The following is an 18,944-nucleotide window of genomic DNA, read 5'->3' on the forward strand; positions in this document are numbered from 1 at the left end:
TTCCCCCCCCCATTCAAAATTGAGAATTTTCAAACTTTTTTCCCATTCAAAATTGCTTTATTATTCTCTTATTGCTGTATATTTTCTCCCTAATTTTATTTAATATAATTTATGGTATGAAAATGTGTCATTCTGTAAAAATGTTTTAGAAATATTAACTTCTTAATGTTCTTTATGTATATAACTCTTTACACATAGGCCTAGTGTGCAGACTTTGGCTAATTTGTTAGATGAAGTCATTCGAGTAAATACAAGGTTGGAACCATGCTTAGAGAGATGTAGGGATTTGATCAGAAGTGACCCACCTCTTGCTGGAAGGGTAAGATATGATGCATACTTTAAATTTCATATTTTGATAATTCTCATATGAAGTCTGGGATGTAATAGAAGGAAATTAACTATGAGAAAGGAAAAGTTTTATTTTTGTATATTCAGTAAATACTGAAAATTCAGTACATTATTAGATTTATAGCATGACATTCTTTCTGATGGAAGAAAATACATTGATGTCATAAATCAATAAAGTGAAAATAGTGCATAGTTAGAAACACATTTATTTAAAATTAATTAAACTTTTACAAATCATGGGATAAAGAAAAACAAATAGTACTGGGAAATTCAAAGAAGAAAATTAAATTATTAAATAACAATGATAAAAAATAGGAATTTTTGGTGACAAAAACATTTTTTAGTGTAGGTCCATAAGTATGGAGTACTGTAATCTGTTCTGGAAACGTGTCTGGCAGCACTGACTTTATGTTGAAAGTAAGATCATATATTTTGATCAAATATCACTTTGGGTTAACTGTGCCCATTCATGAATCACATGTTTTTCACATGAGGTTCCTTTGGAGAGTCATGAAGAGAAATTCCACATAAAGTAATGTTTTCAGTTTAAAAAACTGCCTGATAGCGAGAGCCTGTGAACTGGTTGTCGTTATCAGCCAGTGTTATTTTAAACGAAAATGGTGTCAAGACCCATAACTTTAAGAAATGGTATCTATGATCATTGTTTCATGCTGCAGTCTCATTAATAAGAGATGTAGTTTAATCACTGTGGCCATCAGCAGCAATCCTTGCTGGAGCCATCAGACCACTGTCTTTGTATCAGGGTTCATATGGTCTTTAGGTTTTTATTGAAACAAATCTTGGATCTTAAAACTCCCTAAATTTTGGTCAAACTCGGAAAATGTCCCTTAACGTCCTCATGTGATGTGTCTGTTTTTATGATTGCCATTTTGAGTGTGAATTAACATTTTAAAGTTTTTTTTTTTTCATCCGTTGATTGGTTACTATTTGAATTCATTACTACTTCTAATAGAAATAGTGCAATTCTTGAGTTTCTGTGCAGGAGGCCGTACTTTGATTGAAATATAAACATGGAGGGGGGACTTGAATGAAGAGTTTATGAAATATTACATCAAAAATAACTTTTCCCTTTTTATGGGTATGAATTTCTTTCTTACACGAAACTAAATTTGGTATCTTATGAACATTTTGCCCCTTTTAAGATAATTTGTGTACAAAATTTTTATTCGGAGATTTGGGAATTTTTTTAAACAAACAAAGCATTGATAAATATAAATTAAAGTAATGATAATGTATTGAAATAATACATATAGTATTTTAGAAATACTATATTTGAGATATAGTATAATATAGTATTTTAGATTAATTTATTTAGTATAATATAGTATAATATAGTATATTACTATATTTGAGATATAGTATAATATAGTATTTTAGAAATACTTCAATTAAGCCATAAATTAATTTTTTATCACCTTCTACGGAGTTTATTCTCTTTTGCACATACTATATGTATGGGATATTGGGATTATGAGTTTATTTCTGCACAGGGTCTGTTATCGATTTCGCAGGAAATCTGTTGGCTGCATTTCGATTTTAGGTCGCCAAGGGCATTTGGTAACGCTAGCCGAGAAAACGTGAAGTTCGGAAATACGTTTTGAAGCTTCAATAGGCAATTAAGTATTTGTTTTAAACCTATGTTGTTGATAATAATGCAGAATTTTTGCTAATAGCGATACAATTATTAGTTGAAAATAACTAACTAATTAAAAAATTTTAAATATTTTTAAAGCTGAAAACAACTAAACTAATTTTCCTGAATTAACTAGACACAAAATTAACTTTCATGAATTACTAAAGTTATTGAGTAGAAGTTTAACTGAAAATATACATTCCGTATTATATATATATATATATATTTATACAGTACAAAGTCCGAGGTCTGGACTCGTCGGGACTTCGGCGATCCCAGATTTGAGATCTTTCCGGATATTAGATCATTTTAAATCTACTAAAATGGCACGTAGAAATTATAAAATTGAAAATATGAAATCGTGATTTATGAAATAATGAAGCATTTATGATTTAAAGGGTATCAAAATTTACAAAAGAAAAGAGCTTAATATTTATATGTTTACTTTATTAAACATTTCTTTCAATGTGAGTTGTTTGATTTGTTTTCTCTGCTAATACTTTAGACTAATACTATAGACATATAATTTCTTGTTCAGTTATTAAGTTCCATTGTTCAAGTCCTGTAATTACTGTGTCAAGAATTCCGAATAACTTTTCAATCAAAATTTTTTTTTTCTCGTTCAGTAACCTTTCTGTTACTTTCTTCACTATCGGTAGCTGTATTTTCTGGATTTAGAACCATACTACAGATTTCGTCCTCCGTTGATTGATGATTGGGCATTGTCATCACAATGAAAAACTTCTGTTTAACTTCGCTAAATTCTGCCGCCTGGTGCGGCCATGCGAGCTCTGGCGCTGGTTCTGGCTTTATGTGAATAACAAATCAGTTATTCTTAATTCAAATAGCACTAAATATAATCGTTTGTCCTATGAGTATCATTAACAAAATCTATTTTTAGCATAAGGAAAGAAATTTCTGCTAAATCTCCCCTTGTCAACATTTTAGCGCATTAAACTTAAATCTGTAATCGGATAATACTCTGTTATTTGGCGTCGCTGCATGATTCATCACTCAAGTTGTCATCCGTTGATAAACATGCGGTGATGAAAGCAAAATACAATAAATAATGATTCGCGTTTTCGGCATCAAGGATATAAAATATTAGTTGGTGTAAAATTAACAAATGTTTCGGTTTGAGATTATGCCAAGCAGATACGCAGCTATGGAGTCAAGTTACTAATCACACAAATTTATGCTAAAATAATTATTTCTTCAATAATGAGATATTTTATTTAGCGCCAAACTGAGATTAAGAATCGGGATTTCCGGCATGCTTTTTTATGATGAGGAAAAAAATCTAATGCGCGTGCGTAAAGCATACCCCTTCCCTTCAAAAAAGCCCTAAAAAATTGGTTGGTGGTGGCTTTGAGGTCCGGATTTTAGATCATTCCAGATATTGGATGTCCGGATCTCGGACATTGTACTGTATATATATATATATGTATACATCTTTCAAAATATAACTTACCAATATGAATTCACTCTTTTAAAATAATTCCACTTTAATTAAACTTAGATAATATAATCAATTAATCAATATTGTTTAGGAAATAAATTATATATATATATATAATATAGTAAAAAATGTATATTTTAACTATTCAGGTATTCACTGTGACAAGTATTCTTATCCTGTCACATGAACCAGGCCTCTGTGGAAAGGGGCTTCTCTGTAAATAAAACAATTGAAATTGAAAATTTAAGTGATTCATCATACATTTTTCAATGCACAGTATTTGATTACATAAAATTTTCTGGGGGTGTTCTTAATATTGAAATTTATAAAGAAATGAGATCAGCAGCAGTTTCTGCAAGAAGTGGAGTTTGTTATTTAGAAGTTCAGTATTTAGAAGAACAAAAATCTTTAACTAAATCTGAAAATTCAAAGAGGAAAAGAAATATTATTAAGGAAGAAATTGATTATATGAAGCAGAAGAAAAAATTTCTTCAAAGGGACATTAAAGATATTAATGAAGAAGTAGATGCTTTAGCAGATGAAACTGAGACCAGCAGAAACATTGATTTGTTTATCAAAGCAAATGAACTTAGAAGAATAGTTAAAGAAAAGGAAATAGACATAAATAAATTAGATGTTAAAATAGCTGAAAAGATTTCAGATTTAAAAAAAGCACAAATGTTTTGTATCTTTTATTGTACAGTTTATAAATCTAGCATCTTTCAAAAAACCAAGGAAAGAAATTGTATGTTTACAAATCAGTTATTTTAATCTGCAAAATATTCTTACATTGTGATTATAATAGTAGTTGACTGTGTTTAAATAAATATCAAATAAGTTAAATAATAATCATGTAAATCTCTAAAATAGTGACTGTGATTAGTGTAAAATACACTTATACATGTTTTTCAAGAAATTATGTTCCTAATTTAATGTTATCTACTTCATAACTTGTAGGGAGTTAGTTTAATTTTCAAAATTGTTTTATGGTAAGTATTAAATTGAATTTAATAATAGTGCATAATACACACTTCTGTTAGTTTCTTAAAGTGAAATTACAAGCATGAAGTCTGTTGTATGGATAATTGCTTTATTCTATTCATTTTTTTGTTTGCTGATAGGTCCGTAATTTTTTCTTTGATGGTCCTTAAAAGTCCTTAATTTTCATGTAAGGAAATGTGTACAAACCCTGAAAACAGGGACTAGTGGGAGCTTATTGAAACAAATAAAATTAGAAAAGGTGCTAACGAAAATGAAATTGCTAAAGAAAAGAAAATTAACTAAAATATCTGAGAAATTTCCAATTAAAAGTAGTACATTCAAGTTATTTTAGTATATTCTACCATTTTATATGTATATTCTGATATCTTTTCTTTAATTATTTATATTTGAACTTTTTTTTCACTTATAGCAACTGAGTGATGCTCATCGATTGTTCAGCAGGATATCTCAACTTCTGCATTTCCTTAGTCATGCTTTTCATTCTTTAAGTGATTTGCATATTAATTTCAGTCAAGCACCTCCACGTAGCCCTCGAGTTCGTATAATTTCTTCCCACAGTTCATCGGTATTACATGGCATTCCAGTGCAAGTAAGTAAATATTGAATATTTTTTTAATATTTCTAAATACGTAGAGAAAAAGAGTATTTATTCTCTATTGTTAAATGCAATTTACCAAGTAATGTGAATAAAATTCATTTATTAAATATATAAAGGCAGATAATTTTTAGTTCTACATTTATGTATTGAGCTTAAATATCTTCTCTTGTCAGTTTCTAGAGGATAAAATGGTTATTCTGGTTTACCTCTTGCTAATTTATTTAGTAAACTTTTTTTTATGGAAAAAATGATAATTGAAAAAAAAGCATGGTTATTGAAGTAAAGCTGTTTGACTTATACTAATTTATAAATTAGTAACTGTAATTAGTTAGTCATCATAATATAATATACTCTGTTGAGTAAAGAATGCAGTTTTAATGACTGTTACTGAAAATATACATTTTTGATATTAAAAACAGGGTTCGTACAGTCCTTAAGAGTCCTTAAGTTTTTTGGAATCGATTTTTGGTCCTTAAAAGTCCTTAATTTTGGCCAAAATCGGCAGAAGGTCCTTAATTTTAATCGTGAAATTTCTGTCTGTTTTTACGACTGCCATTTTGAGTGTGAATTAGCAGTTTGGAGGTATATTTTTGGCGATTCACTGATAAATATGGTTATTTGAATGGGTTATGATTTGTTCCTATTTCTAATATAAATGGTGGGATACTCGAGTTTCTGAGCAAGAAGTGAAACAAGTATTTCGAAATTATTTCACTTTTTGTAATGAAGAGCTCTTAAACAATTTTTCGCTTTTGGGGATGTGAATTCTTTTATTGAACGGATCTAAGTTTGGCGACTTATCAGCATTTTGGCGATTTTTAAGATCAGTTTCTATAGAAAATTTGAAATTCCAAGAGCTGGGAATTTTTCGACAATTTTTTTTAAACATTCTAACATTGATAAATTTCATTAAAATAATGGTATTATATTGAAATTATATTTAAAAAGTAACATATTAATTTTAAAATATCTTTTCAATTTTTTTCATGATAACAGTTTTCTCATGTAATTGTCTCAGAGTATTCCGAATTCTCTGAATTTCCATGTTTTCTCTATAAAATTAATTAATTAATTTCACACTTTTTTCGTCTGATTTTTTTCAAAATATTTCTGGCTGTTTGCTGTTACAAAACTGGTAGGGGTATTTTTTCTTCGGGACGTTAGACATTGCAACTTGAAGAAGGATGCAACTTTGAAAGTTTAGAAAGATTTGAAGGCAAGATTTATAGACCCACAATTCCATAAGATTTTAGAAAAATGTGACAAAATGAAAAATGTCACTATGGTATTAACACATAATGGACTTTTGTTGCCTTAATTTAAGAACCTTGGGTGTACAAGGGTAAAATCCTTGGTAGGCCCATGAACGCACACTTCTTTTCGACAGAGGGACCTAATAAAAGACCTAGAACTAGCATTTACATTTCTAAAAATATAAAGGCTATGAAATTATCCCAATTTACATCAGAGGACTTAACTGCTATTTTAATTAAGGACATAAACAGTTCACTGAGAGGAAACATTTGTTTTTGCTCAGTTTACATGGCTTATGACCTTAACATTCCACAAGAATTTATAGATCTTGTGAGTTTCTGTGAAATAAACAATATTCCTATGGTTATTGGTGGTGATGTTAACGTTCACCACCTATCATGGGGCAGTTCTGATACTAATCCCAGAGGAGAAAAACTCATGGAACTTATAATGAATACCAACCTAACTTGGGTAAACAGGGGAAATCGCCCCACCTTTGCCAACAGAAAAAGAGAAAAAGTCATTGACCTTACATTAACTTCTTCTGATATTTATAACCTTATTAAGAATTAGCATGTAAGTGACAATCCCTCACTTTCAGACCATCGCCTTATACAATTTTGTATTAGAGATGAAATTCCAGCTAAATATTTCAGAAACATTAAAAACACAAATTGGGACCTTTATAAGGACTCCCTGGTTTCTAATGTCATTAACCTTAAGGTTTTAGACAATAATTGTACAGTCGAGGAGCTTGATACTCAAGCAAACAATCTGACAAATATTATTATTGAATCTTATCATGCATCATGCCCTCTCAAACGAAGGAAGTACGCTCCTAGCAAGAAGTTTGGTGGACCAAGGAGCTTGAAAGCCTCCGCCTAGAGGTTCGGAGAGCTCGCAGGAAAGCAGTCAGAAATAAATCTGAAGTTAACTGGTCTAACTTCAAAATTCTACAAAGGAAATTTAAAAGTGAAATCAGGAAAACTAAATACAACTCATGGAGATCGTTCTGCACAGATATTCTGTCCTACCATGAGATTGCCAGAGTATATAAGATTCTTAAAAGATCTCAGGAGTCTCAACTCTCATCGGTTATGATGGCAGTTATACTATAAACCCTTTGGATACACTTTCGACCATGTTAAATTTTCATCTGGGGGACAAAAGTGTCACCTCTGACCCCCAGGAAAATCCATTGGAACTACTTCATTAGATTTGGATTTTGCTAAGACAATTGTGAACTTTGAAAAGGCTAAAGCGGCCCTTGATGTATTTCTTCCCTTTAAATCTCCAGGGAACGATGGCATTTACCCAATTCTGCTTCAGAAAGGTTGGGATATTTTTGGCCACATTATCGTGGACATATTCGAATCCAGTTTGGTTTTTAGGATATGTTCCTAAGGTTTGGAGAACTTCACGAGGTGTGTTTCTTCCTAAACCAGGAAAAGATACATATGAGAAACCAAACTCATTTAGAATGATTACGCTAACATCCTTCCAGCTTAAGCTGTTGGGGCGATTGATTTTCTGGCACCTCCAGTCAGATAATAATCTGAACCATACTTTTGACTTAGACCAACATGGTTTTAGGCCTGGCTTCTCCACTGAGTCGGCCTTACACCAACTCGTGTGGAGAATAGAAAAAACAATTATAGATGGACACTTTGCCATTGGGATTCTACTGGACATTGTAGGAGCCTTTGATAACATCGGTTTCGAGAAAATACATAAGGCCCTTACTGGAAGTCATATTCACCCTATGATAACTAGATGTATCATCTTTATGATTAAAAACAGGAATATCTGTGTTAGTCTCACTGACTATGAAGTAAAGAGAGATATTACTAAAGGGTGTCCACAGGGTGGTATTCTTTCTCTGTTCCTGTGGAACCTGGTATTCGACTCACTCTTAGTACTTCTACGGGAGGAACCTGGCATGTCACAGGCTTATGCAGATGATCTTATTGTGTTATTACAGGGTTTCGATATCGGAACCCTACACAATCAAGCTCAGCAGATCTTGAATAAAGTTTCACACTGGGGTGAAACAAATTACCTATCTTTCTCTGCTGAAAAATCTGAGGTCATAGTTTTCACGTGGAGAAGGAAATGGAAACTGGCAGATTTATATCTGGGTAACCAGATTATCAGACGTAAGGAATGCGTTAAATACCTAGGATATTACCTGGACAGTAAACTTACATGGATCAACCATATAAAAGAAAAGGCACAAACTGCCACAAATGTTCTAGTACTTTGTAGGCAAATCGTTGGTAAACAATAATTTTATTTTGGGGCCTTAACCCAAAATCTACTCTATGGATTTATACTGCCATAGTCCGGCCAATGCTTTCTTACGGATGCGTGGTCTGGATCAATATTATTAAAAAAAGCACATATTTAAACATTTTACAAAAGGTGCAAAGACTTGCTTGCCTAAGCATTAGTGGGGCTTTAAATAGTACCCCTACTGCTGCATTAGAATTTTTATTGCAAATTCCACCCTTGAAATTATTCTTGAGCGGAGAAGCAATTAAAGCTATAGCTTGGATAAAAATGGCACATGGTGCCAAAGGACAGGTTTTGGTCATAAAAGCCACCTGCAAAGCCACATTGACATATGTCTGGACTTGGGCAATGAGATCCCTATAATCTATATGCCCAAAGATGCAATTACTAAAACAATAGTTCCAGGTAAACTATTCTCAACTCATATGCCAAAAAGGAATGAGATAGAATCTCTAATTGACCTAATTCCAACAGGATCAATTGAATGTTACACATATGGATCAAAATCCAACTTCACTGGAGCTGGAGCTATTATAAGAACCAAGGAATCTGAAGAAGATTTCATTAGATTTCATCTATACCTTGGTAAATTAACAACTGTTTTCCAAGCCAAGGTTCTAGCGATCAATATGGTCTCCAGAGAGCTCTTAGCTAAAAATACAGTTGATAAGTATATATATATTCTCTCTGACAGCCAATCAGCCATCCTTGCCCTGGCTAATCGTGTCAAGTTACAAAACTGTGTTTTGAACTGTACTCAAGATCTCAATTCTCTGGCTCAGGCCCATAATACCATTAGTTTAGTCTGGGTCCCAGGTCATTGTGATTTTGCTGGAAATGAACTAGCTGATAAAGTAGCTAAAGATGCTTCGCAACTACCCATGTCTGGCCCAGAACCATTTTACCCAGTTTCATATCAAACTGTTACAAAAGAAGTAAGAAGCTGGATAAAGAACAAACATGATGATATATGGTCTAAACTTACCAGACTGTGCTCATTCTAAATTGGTGCTCAGTACACTTAACTTATCAGGTAAACTCGTATACCTCAAAACAACTTTTTTTTTTTTTTTGAAAAGAAATCATGCAGGGATTTCCCTCTTATAGCTGTGTTTTGGAATATAATTTGAAAATAGATATCAAATCTTTATACACTACCTGGCCATTTGGCTTGAGAAAGCACCTCTGCCCTCCTTTTTTAAATTTTTTTTTCATTGCACTCTTGTTTGGTTAAGAATTTGCGTTTGGTGGTTTGGGAGGGATTGAATCGGCTCTTCATCCAATAGGGAAGTTTTCACGATCTAACCGACACCCTGAACTTAGAGATGGGATCTTTTGCTGATACTTATAGATTTGGTGTCAGTTTGGAATCTTATCTATCTTTTTATTACTTACCTTTCACGGGAGTTACCATTTAAATCCCCTGATTTAAATGATCAAATGGCGGAAGAGTAATGGGCAATATTGCCTAAACTCTTTTCCTTCTTTTCATAAGAAGGAAACGCCATTAATGTTATGTTATGTTAACACGTAATGGATGTATTGTACAGAACGTTTGCAATGAATTTCTTACTTTTTGGATAGCATCTGGAAGAACAAGAAAAACATAATACTTGAATGTTTTACTTCTGATAGTAGAATCTTTTTTTCATAACATGCTTATCTTCCCTTTATTTTCTCTACTTTTCACTAGACACAAGTATGGAAAATATTAAAAATGCTTCTAATCTTATCACATGAACAGGCATTATAGAAAGGAATTTTTTGATTAATAAAAAAATTGAAAATTGGCAATTTAAAAAATTCATCTAATATGTCTTAATGCATCATACACTGGTCTGACGCTAGGCATTTTCCCACCTAGTGCAATCACATGGAATATTAAACCTCTCTGTGTAGATCCTAAATTTTGCTTCCAGGGTCTGCTCTAAATTCTAAAAGTTTTGCCATTTCTACATTTTGTTGCTGGGTGTGTCACTAAATTCTAAAAATTCTGCCACACCAGCTCTGTAACTGGCCCTTACCATATATATTTCATATCTTTTGTGAATAACTAACTAATAAAATTAGCAGCTTTTTCTATACATTTTAAATGTATTCAGTTTTTTAGAATAACAGAAATATTTAATTAAATCCAAAAATTCTAAAATGAAAAGAAAATGTAGACAAAAGAAACTGTATGTATAAAATTATTCTTAAAAGATATGTACAGTTATTATTATGTAAATTACCCAGTTGTTTACAATTTCAGCTTTTACTATAATTTCCCATTTGTATTTTTCCCCAGAATGGGAATCACCTAGACATTTTTTAAACTGAGGTGTTTGGAGTGTAAGACGAGTGTGTTTCTGACCTCCACTTGCTCCTTGTATTAGTTCCCGCCGGCTCTGATAATTTGTAATTATTCGTCTTTGCATTACTGCTGCCGACATTTGAATTTGTTATGACAGTATAGTTACTTAGCCAGCTTAAAATTAAATTAAATTGTATAGTCTTTGACCACTAGTCCACATTTTTTTGTTTGAATTTGATTGTTCTTGTTTAATTACATCACCCCAAACTTTAATTGATTTGGCTAGCATAAGAACATACCTTTAAGTTCTTTTTAAATAAGAGGCTTATTTAAACCTTTGTCTGACTTTGTAGTTACTTTGAGACATAGCGATAATTTGCTTCACATCTTTCGGGAGTTTTTGGTATCGGGATCTGGTATTTAACTTTTACCAGATCAAGTAAACCCTCATAGGTACATTGTGGAGAGGTTGATAATTTAGGAGATAAAGCACACAGAAACTAATGAGAACATTGGTTTGCATATTGAGAGAAATTTCTAATTCTTAGTAAAGATGCTTAAAGAGAAGGAAATCTATATAAATTAGCCAAAATGTCAGGCCAGGCTTCAAATTAAAAAGAAGCATAAATATTTTGTTGAGTGTTGTTGCTATAAAACATAAATGTTTTGTAGCTCTTAATGTATAATTATCCTAATATCGTTGAAGAATCAATGACATAAATTGCATTTATTTTAAAGTGTGAAATTTTATTAGATTGTGATTTTAATAGGTACTTTTAACAGTATTGTTAAAAAATAGGTAAAATTTAATAGTGATCATGTAAATCCATAATGATTAAGGTTATCTAACTATCTAATTTAATTTATAACTAACTGCTTACCCTTAAAAATTATCTGTGCATATTAAAGTGAGTTATTGACTTTCATTATTTCTTAGCGTGGTACAAGGTAAAATACAAAAATGTAAAAATTCATGTAAAACTTATTCTTTGTATCTAGTGAGACCTAAAATAATACAAAGCAGCTTAGTGTTACCTCTGGTGCTTTAGTGGCTTATTGGAACCTTAAAGTATATTAACTGAATTACATCCCTGGAACTCTACACGGAGCTACGGCACCTTAAAGTATATTAACTAGGTTTTAATCCTTGGAACTCTACACGGAGCTACGACACTAACTCCAACAGACAGAGCCCAACTAACTTTAAAAACCAGCTAACCGTTCCCACATTAGGCCTTTCTGTTTTGTTCTGGTCTACAGGTTTGTCTTTAGGCAAGGACCAGCGGTGACAACAGCCAGTCTTTTGTTATAAATCATTCTTATTATGATTTTACTTCTCATTTTAACCTATGACGCTTGACATAAAATCTACCTGGCTATTCACTAAACCTCTAGATTGAGCAAGTAATGAGACATTAAAAAAAAAATCCAACATGAAACATAACTAAACATAACTATTAGTAAAACATAAATAAAATGTCACTTATCTTCTTTCAAATATGCTGAACTATTATAAGTGTAAAACATTTAATGCTGTTTGATAAATTTCATAAAGTATATTTTATACTCAAACTTACTAATAATTATGTTAATTAAGTTATGTTTAATAATAATGCATCCTACGTAGGGATCTATTTTATTTTTTGGATGGTATTACAAAAGTGAAGTTCAGGCATAGATAGTATTTTTAATTCAACTTATTAATTTGCTATTTGCTCATAGGTCCTTAATTTTTTCATTAATGGTCCTTAAAAGTACTTAATTTCCATGTGCAGAAATGTGTACGAACCCTGAAAAAATTAATGACTGAATTGAATGTTACACACTGCCTTCCAAAAGTTAAGCATATAATGGTAATATTAACAGAAATGGAAAAGTACGGCTTTGATTAACACCAGAGAGTGCATAAAAGTAGCAAATGAATGCAAGAAATAGGAGGCATGAAAGAAAACAAGAAGTGCAAAGAGGAAGCAATAGTTAATTCTCATAAATTTATGTCATATTTGAGTCATTAAGAATTTGATATTTAATGCTAAACACAACAACAACAACAACAACAACAAAATTAATAAGGTATTTGACCACCCCAGATCTTGCAAACTTTACAGTAATGGCTTATGCTTTCATTAAGGTAATGAACCATCTTACCATCCTAGATGCTAGCAATGGCCATTTTCCATTATGGCAATTTCTAAGTGTCTCAGACTGGCTGCAAGGGGTAAACGTGTCCTAGGGCATCTAAAATTTTTCAAAAAAATTAAGGTTAGGAAAATATGGTGATCATTTCACACAAGTTAGGCCCTTGTAGAAACTATAATTACAGAAGCCAGATGGCACTGTGCATCTGACTTCCTTTTGAGTTAATTTCATTGCTATGGAAACTGTGAAGAATGCTTAGCGGTAAAATATTTAAGTGTGAATTTCTTCTTTCTTCTGTATTGTTTGTGCTGTAAATAAAATTAGATAAAATAGCTTGGATTGAATTGATCCTATCTGGCAGGTAAGAAGCTGTATTATTTTGTTTTGTTTTCAATATTGAATAGAATTCTATGCAAAAGTGATTTTAAGCTACATCAGCCCTCACTTTCCAGGCACTTGTTAATGATGTTGGTTTGATACAAATAGCCATTATCATGCATAAGAAAGAAATAAGGTCTAACTGCTGCACCATAAACTCTCACACAGTGAGGTGTAGAACCTCATCCTGATATTGTGCAGCCTTCACAGAATCATCTATAAAGATGATATCCCATTGAAATTTAGCTAACACCATGATGCTTCTACCTCTGAATATGTAATGTTCAGTGATGATCAGGGCTGATCTCTTGTGCCTCATTTTCTCCAGATCTTTATGTACTAACCATCTGATTCCAGAGCAGATTTGGACTCATCTGTGAACAGGATATTGCACCAACCTGAGACAGTCCACTTGAGATGTTGTTGACACACTTAAATCTGGCTCCTCTGCATTGGGTACTTAGTGAAACACAAACATTTGTATATATGGTCACGGGCACACAGTCCTTTCATATGAAGTTATCGACACAACAATACTGGCAGGTAATGCCAGTGATGCTGCAACTATGATGTACTAGTTGTGGAGGTCGCTTATAGTGTCTGTTTTGCTCTTACAGCAATGTACCAATCTTTAGAGAGGCGTTCATCTTGCTTGACTGTGCACAGAACCCTGAACAACAGTTTTGTCTTTTTGGAATTGTTTCTGCATTCAAGAAATTAATGATTGATCAATGCCAAAGTAAAAAGGGATATATTTGATCGACTGTTCTGCTTCAATGCATCTGGCAGCGTGCTTGGCTTACTATCTACCTTTATCTTGTAGCAGTGATGAAAACCTGAATATCATATAAAATTATCCTACAAATATTATAAACACTTTATCAGCATTTAAATGAACCTCCTCAAACTTTTCAAAATGCTGGTGTTTTCAGTGACTGTCTAAATAGATTTGAACAGTCAGATGGGATTCGCTGTAATGTACAATATTTGGGTGCTGCCATTTGCATCTTCAATGAGTTTTTAGCCTCTCAATATCAACTATGCTTTTGAAAATCATTAATTTGCATTGTATGCTTAACTCTATGAGGCTAGTTTATATAAGGGTTATTCAGATGAAGCTGAATTGTAGACTATAGTATAGATTAGCATGTGAGTAATTTGGTAATAACAATATAGTTATGAGAGGATCCTCTTGCAAATGTTGAAGCATTTCTTTGCAAACAACCAGGTCCCATGCCTATTGTTTATCCATCGAAACCTTGGGAACAAGTTTGGCACAGACTTTTCGCGTCTTCTGTCACTAACATGTACATCGTAGCCTGACTCAATTGCAGTTTTTTGGCAATCAATCTAACACTAAAATGACAGACTGTGTTTAAAAGTTCATGCACTTTTCACCAGATTTTCCTCAGTTTTGCGTGTTGAAGGTCTCCTAGTGCAGTGATTGTCTTGCAGCCATTTTTGAACCTGTTGTGTCACATGAAAACCTTCGAATCATTTTTCTTCAGTTTCACACAGAACTTTACAAAATAAGGCTGCTCCGAATAATGTTGCATTTTGCACTCACGCTGCTAGTGATCTGCTTATTCCAATGTGTCAGGGGCAAATGACAGTAAGACTAGTGTCATTTGCCTCTGTGAGTATCACTACCTCACTGTACAGGGAAGAAGTGATACTCTCCACTATCTTCCCCTGTCCATGCAATGGGTATGCATGTGCTCTATTCTGGGGAAAAAAATCAATCCTGAAGCTTTGTGAATGGACCCTGTACATTAAAAAGGTCATTAATAGAATCTGTGGCCTTTGTGGCTCGAATTAGGCTTTACTGATTTTTAATGTAAAACAAATTGCTAATAATAATTTTCCTCTCCTTTTTCTTTTTAACTCTATATGAGTACATATTATGCCTGCTGAAAGAAATATCATAGAAGGAAAAGATTTCTTTCAGTTTTATATAAAATTGAATTTTGAAGTCAAACAACAAAAATCAGCGTTATATTTTAAAATTTTCACAGGACTAGTTTTGATTGTGTTACCGAACCATCATCCTCAAAGCGCAGCATTTTGAGCTTTTGCAGCTGAGGATGGTGGTTCAGTAAAACCATCGAAACTAGTCCTGTGAAAATATAATGCTGATTTTTCTTGTTTGACTTTCAAATTAATATTTGTTTGGTGTGTTATTGTATCTTAATTATAAAATTAAATCTTATTAAATTATATGTTGAATCTATTTAAAAGCAAAACGTAGTTTTTCTCGGGTCCTTTAAAATTGATGATTGATGTTAAAAATGTCTTGTTGGACTCGTGAAAATCTGTGTCCAAAAAACAAAAAAAAAAAAAAAGTTCAAATCTGTGAAAAATTTTCAAAAAAGTTGTGAAGGGAGTGAAAAGTTTTACAAATTAAAGAAAATACCATTTGTATAAAATTTTGTAATTTGCTGTAGTTTCTCATTTGATGATTTATAACATCATTTGCAGGATGTTAAGTTTAGAAAACCATGTGTATGCATTTTGTGTGTACACATCTGAAAATATTCTATTGGAGTGTAGTTTTTTTCCTTAGAAGACTTAATTTGAGTAATTAGCTGATTTTTGTTTTGAGATCAAGAAGTTTATTTTGAAATAGGAAATTTTAAATGCCTGTTCGAAAACTATATTTTGAACTATATTATTCCCAGACTGAACTATATTTTTAAGCAAAAGTAAAATTTAATGGTTATCTTATTTAACTTGAACGTATGCCACAATTAAGAACAGCAGCTTTAATACTAACTTACATACTTTGATTGACTGTAATATAGTAGTTATGGATAGTTATTATGAATGCTGTTATGAATAGTTAAAATTTGATCTTTATTTTTCAGCAATTAAATAATAGTTGATTCATAATGATGATAGCTTTATTTACTAGATTCAATGAACTAACAGACTAACAAATGCACTATTAAATTTAAAAAAATTTGAATACATATATATATTTTTTAAATAGTATATACATGAAAAAAGTTTTGTTTTTAATATTGATTATTCCATATCCTCTTTGTATTTAATTTCAGGCTCAGATCAGCATCAGCACATCAAGTAATGCTGTTTCTTCCCCAAATCAAAGTACTACTACTACTGCAAATAATACAAGTAATGATAATACACAGAATTCAACCACAGAAGTTAGTGTTTTTTTTAATTTATTTTTTAATACTTTTATTTTTAGCAGATGCCAGTATATTTCATATAACATCTGTGTAATCAAGTGAAACTTAAAATTTCAATCATGATCTAAAATTGCCATTTAATGGCTGTTTTCATGACTTACCGAGGACGTTCTGAAAATTGAAATGTATTAGAATTGTTTTGATATTAACTTTTTAAGGCTTTTCTTTGTAAAACATATGATAATAACTTTAATTAAAATTTAACATTTCTTTTAAAATTAATTTAAACAACAGGGTTCGTACGGAGTCCTTAAAAGTCCTTAAATTTTTTTGAATCGATTTTTGGTCCTTAAAAGTCCTTAATTTTGGCCAAAGTCAGTAGAAGGTCCTTAATTTTAATCATCTGAAATTTCTGTCTGTTTTTATGACTGCCATTTTGAGTGTGAATTAGCATTTTGGAGGAATATTTTTGGCGATTCACTGACGTATATGGTTATCTTTTGAATGGGTTCATGGGTTATAATTTGTTTCTATTTTTAATATAAATTATGGGATTCTCGAGTTTCTAAGCAAGAAATGAAACATAAGCATTTCAAAATTCATTTATTGTAATAAAGAGCTCTTAAACAATTTTCGCTTTTGGGAATGTGAATTCTTTTATTAAACGGTTCTACATTTGGTGACTTGTCAACATTTTGGCGATTTTCAGACCAGTTTCTATAGAAAATTTTTAATTCTGAAATCAGAATTTTTCGACGATTTTTTTTAAAAACATCATAACTTTGATAAATAACATTAAAATAAAACTATTTTATTTTCTGCTGTCATATTATAAAGTTTTATTTTGGCAACTTATTATACAGTATTTTGAATCTGAAAAATAACAAGGTATAATGCTATAAAGCACAATTTATGAAACAGCTCTTAGCAAAAGCAAAATTAGCTATGTAATTAATTAAAAATGTGTTCTTTTTAATATTTTTTAAAGTAAGAGTTTTTCCCATGTAATTGTCTCAGTCAGAGTATTCAAATTTCTCAAAATATGCATGAGTTTTCTCTATAAAATTAATTTTACACTTTTCCCTCCTTTTTTGTTTTCAAAATATTTCTGCCTTTTTGTTGTTACAGAATTGGTAGGGATAATTTTTCTTTAGGATTTCAGACATTACAGCTTGGAAAGTTTAGAAGGATTTGAAGGCAAGATTTATAGACCCACGATTCTAGAAGATTCGAGAAATATGTGACAAAGTGAAAAATGTCTTCATGGTATTAACGCGTAATGGATGTATTTTACAGAACGTTTGCGATAAATTTCTTATTTTTTGGAGAACGTCTGGAAGAACAATGAAGACATGAATAATATTTGAGTGTTTTATTCTTGATACTAGAATCTTTTTCTTAACATGTTTATCTTCCCTTTATTTTCTCTACTTTTCACTAGACACAAGCATGGAAAATATCAAAAATGCTTCTAATCGTATCACTTGGGCAGGCATTATAGAAAGGGATTTTTTTATTAATACAAAAATTGAAAACTTACAATTTCAAAGATCCATCTAATATGTTTTAATGCATCATACACATTTTCACATTTGATGCAATCTCTGTGGATCCTAAATTCGGCTGCACAGTGCTTTTCTAAATTCTGCTTCCAATGCCTGTCTAAATTGTAAAAGTTCTGCCATTTCTAGATTTTGTTGTTTGGTGTGTCACTAAATTCTAAAAATTCTGCCACATCAGCTCTGTAACCGGCCTTTACCATATATATATTTCGTATTTCTTCTGAATTCCATATTACTAAAGAAATTAAATTATTAACTTTTTCTATACATTCTAAATGCATTTAGTGATTTTAGAAAAACAGAAATAATTAAATCCAAAAATTCTAAAATGAAAAAGAAACATGCTGAAGAAAGAAACTGAATACATAATGAAAATTATTCTTCAAAGATATGTGCAGTTATGTAAATTATGCAATTGTTTATGATTTCAGCCTTTACTATAATTTTCCATTTCTGTTTCCTCATATGATAGAGTTACTCAGCCAGATTAAATTAAAATTAAATTGTATAATTTTTGACCACTAGTCCACCTTTTTAGTTTGAATTTGACTGTTCTTGTTTAATTACGTCACTGTGAGATATAATTGACTTTGTTAGCATCAGAACATGCATTTATGTTTGTTTTAAGTTCTTTTCAAATAAGAGGCTTATTTAAACCTTTGTCCGATATTGTAGTTACTTTCAGACATAGTGATAATTTGCTTCACGTCTATCGGGGGTTTTGGACTATTTAACTTTTACCAGATCAAGTAAACCCTCATAGGTACATTGTGGAGAGGTTGACAAATTAGGAGATAAAGCATGCAGAAACTA

General features: G+C 31.6%; 1 protein-coding gene across 2 annotated transcripts in view; it reads left to right on the forward strand.

Moving 5' to 3' along the window:
- The window catches only part of LOC118190178 (uncharacterized), a 163,356-nt gene that overhangs the window by 76,928 nt on the left and 67,484 nt on the right, over window positions 1-18,944 (forward strand). For both annotated transcript variants that reach the window (XM_085806594.1, XM_085806595.1), the window contains exons 11-13: window positions 199-319; window positions 4,873-5,052; window positions 16,474-16,584. In XM_085806594.1, coding sequence (XP_085662720.1) covers window positions 199-319; window positions 4,873-5,052; window positions 16,474-16,584 — 412 coding nt within the window. The remainder of the gene's footprint in view (window positions 1-198; window positions 320-4,872; window positions 5,053-16,473; window positions 16,585-18,944) is intronic.

The sequence above is a fragment of the Stegodyphus dumicola genome, chromosome 12 (genome assembly GCF_044657685.1).
Source record: "Stegodyphus dumicola isolate Sdum_Otavi_A_Nest chromosome 12, ASM4465768v1".
NCBI lineage: Eukaryota > Metazoa > Arthropoda > Arachnida > Araneae > Eresidae > Stegodyphus > Stegodyphus dumicola.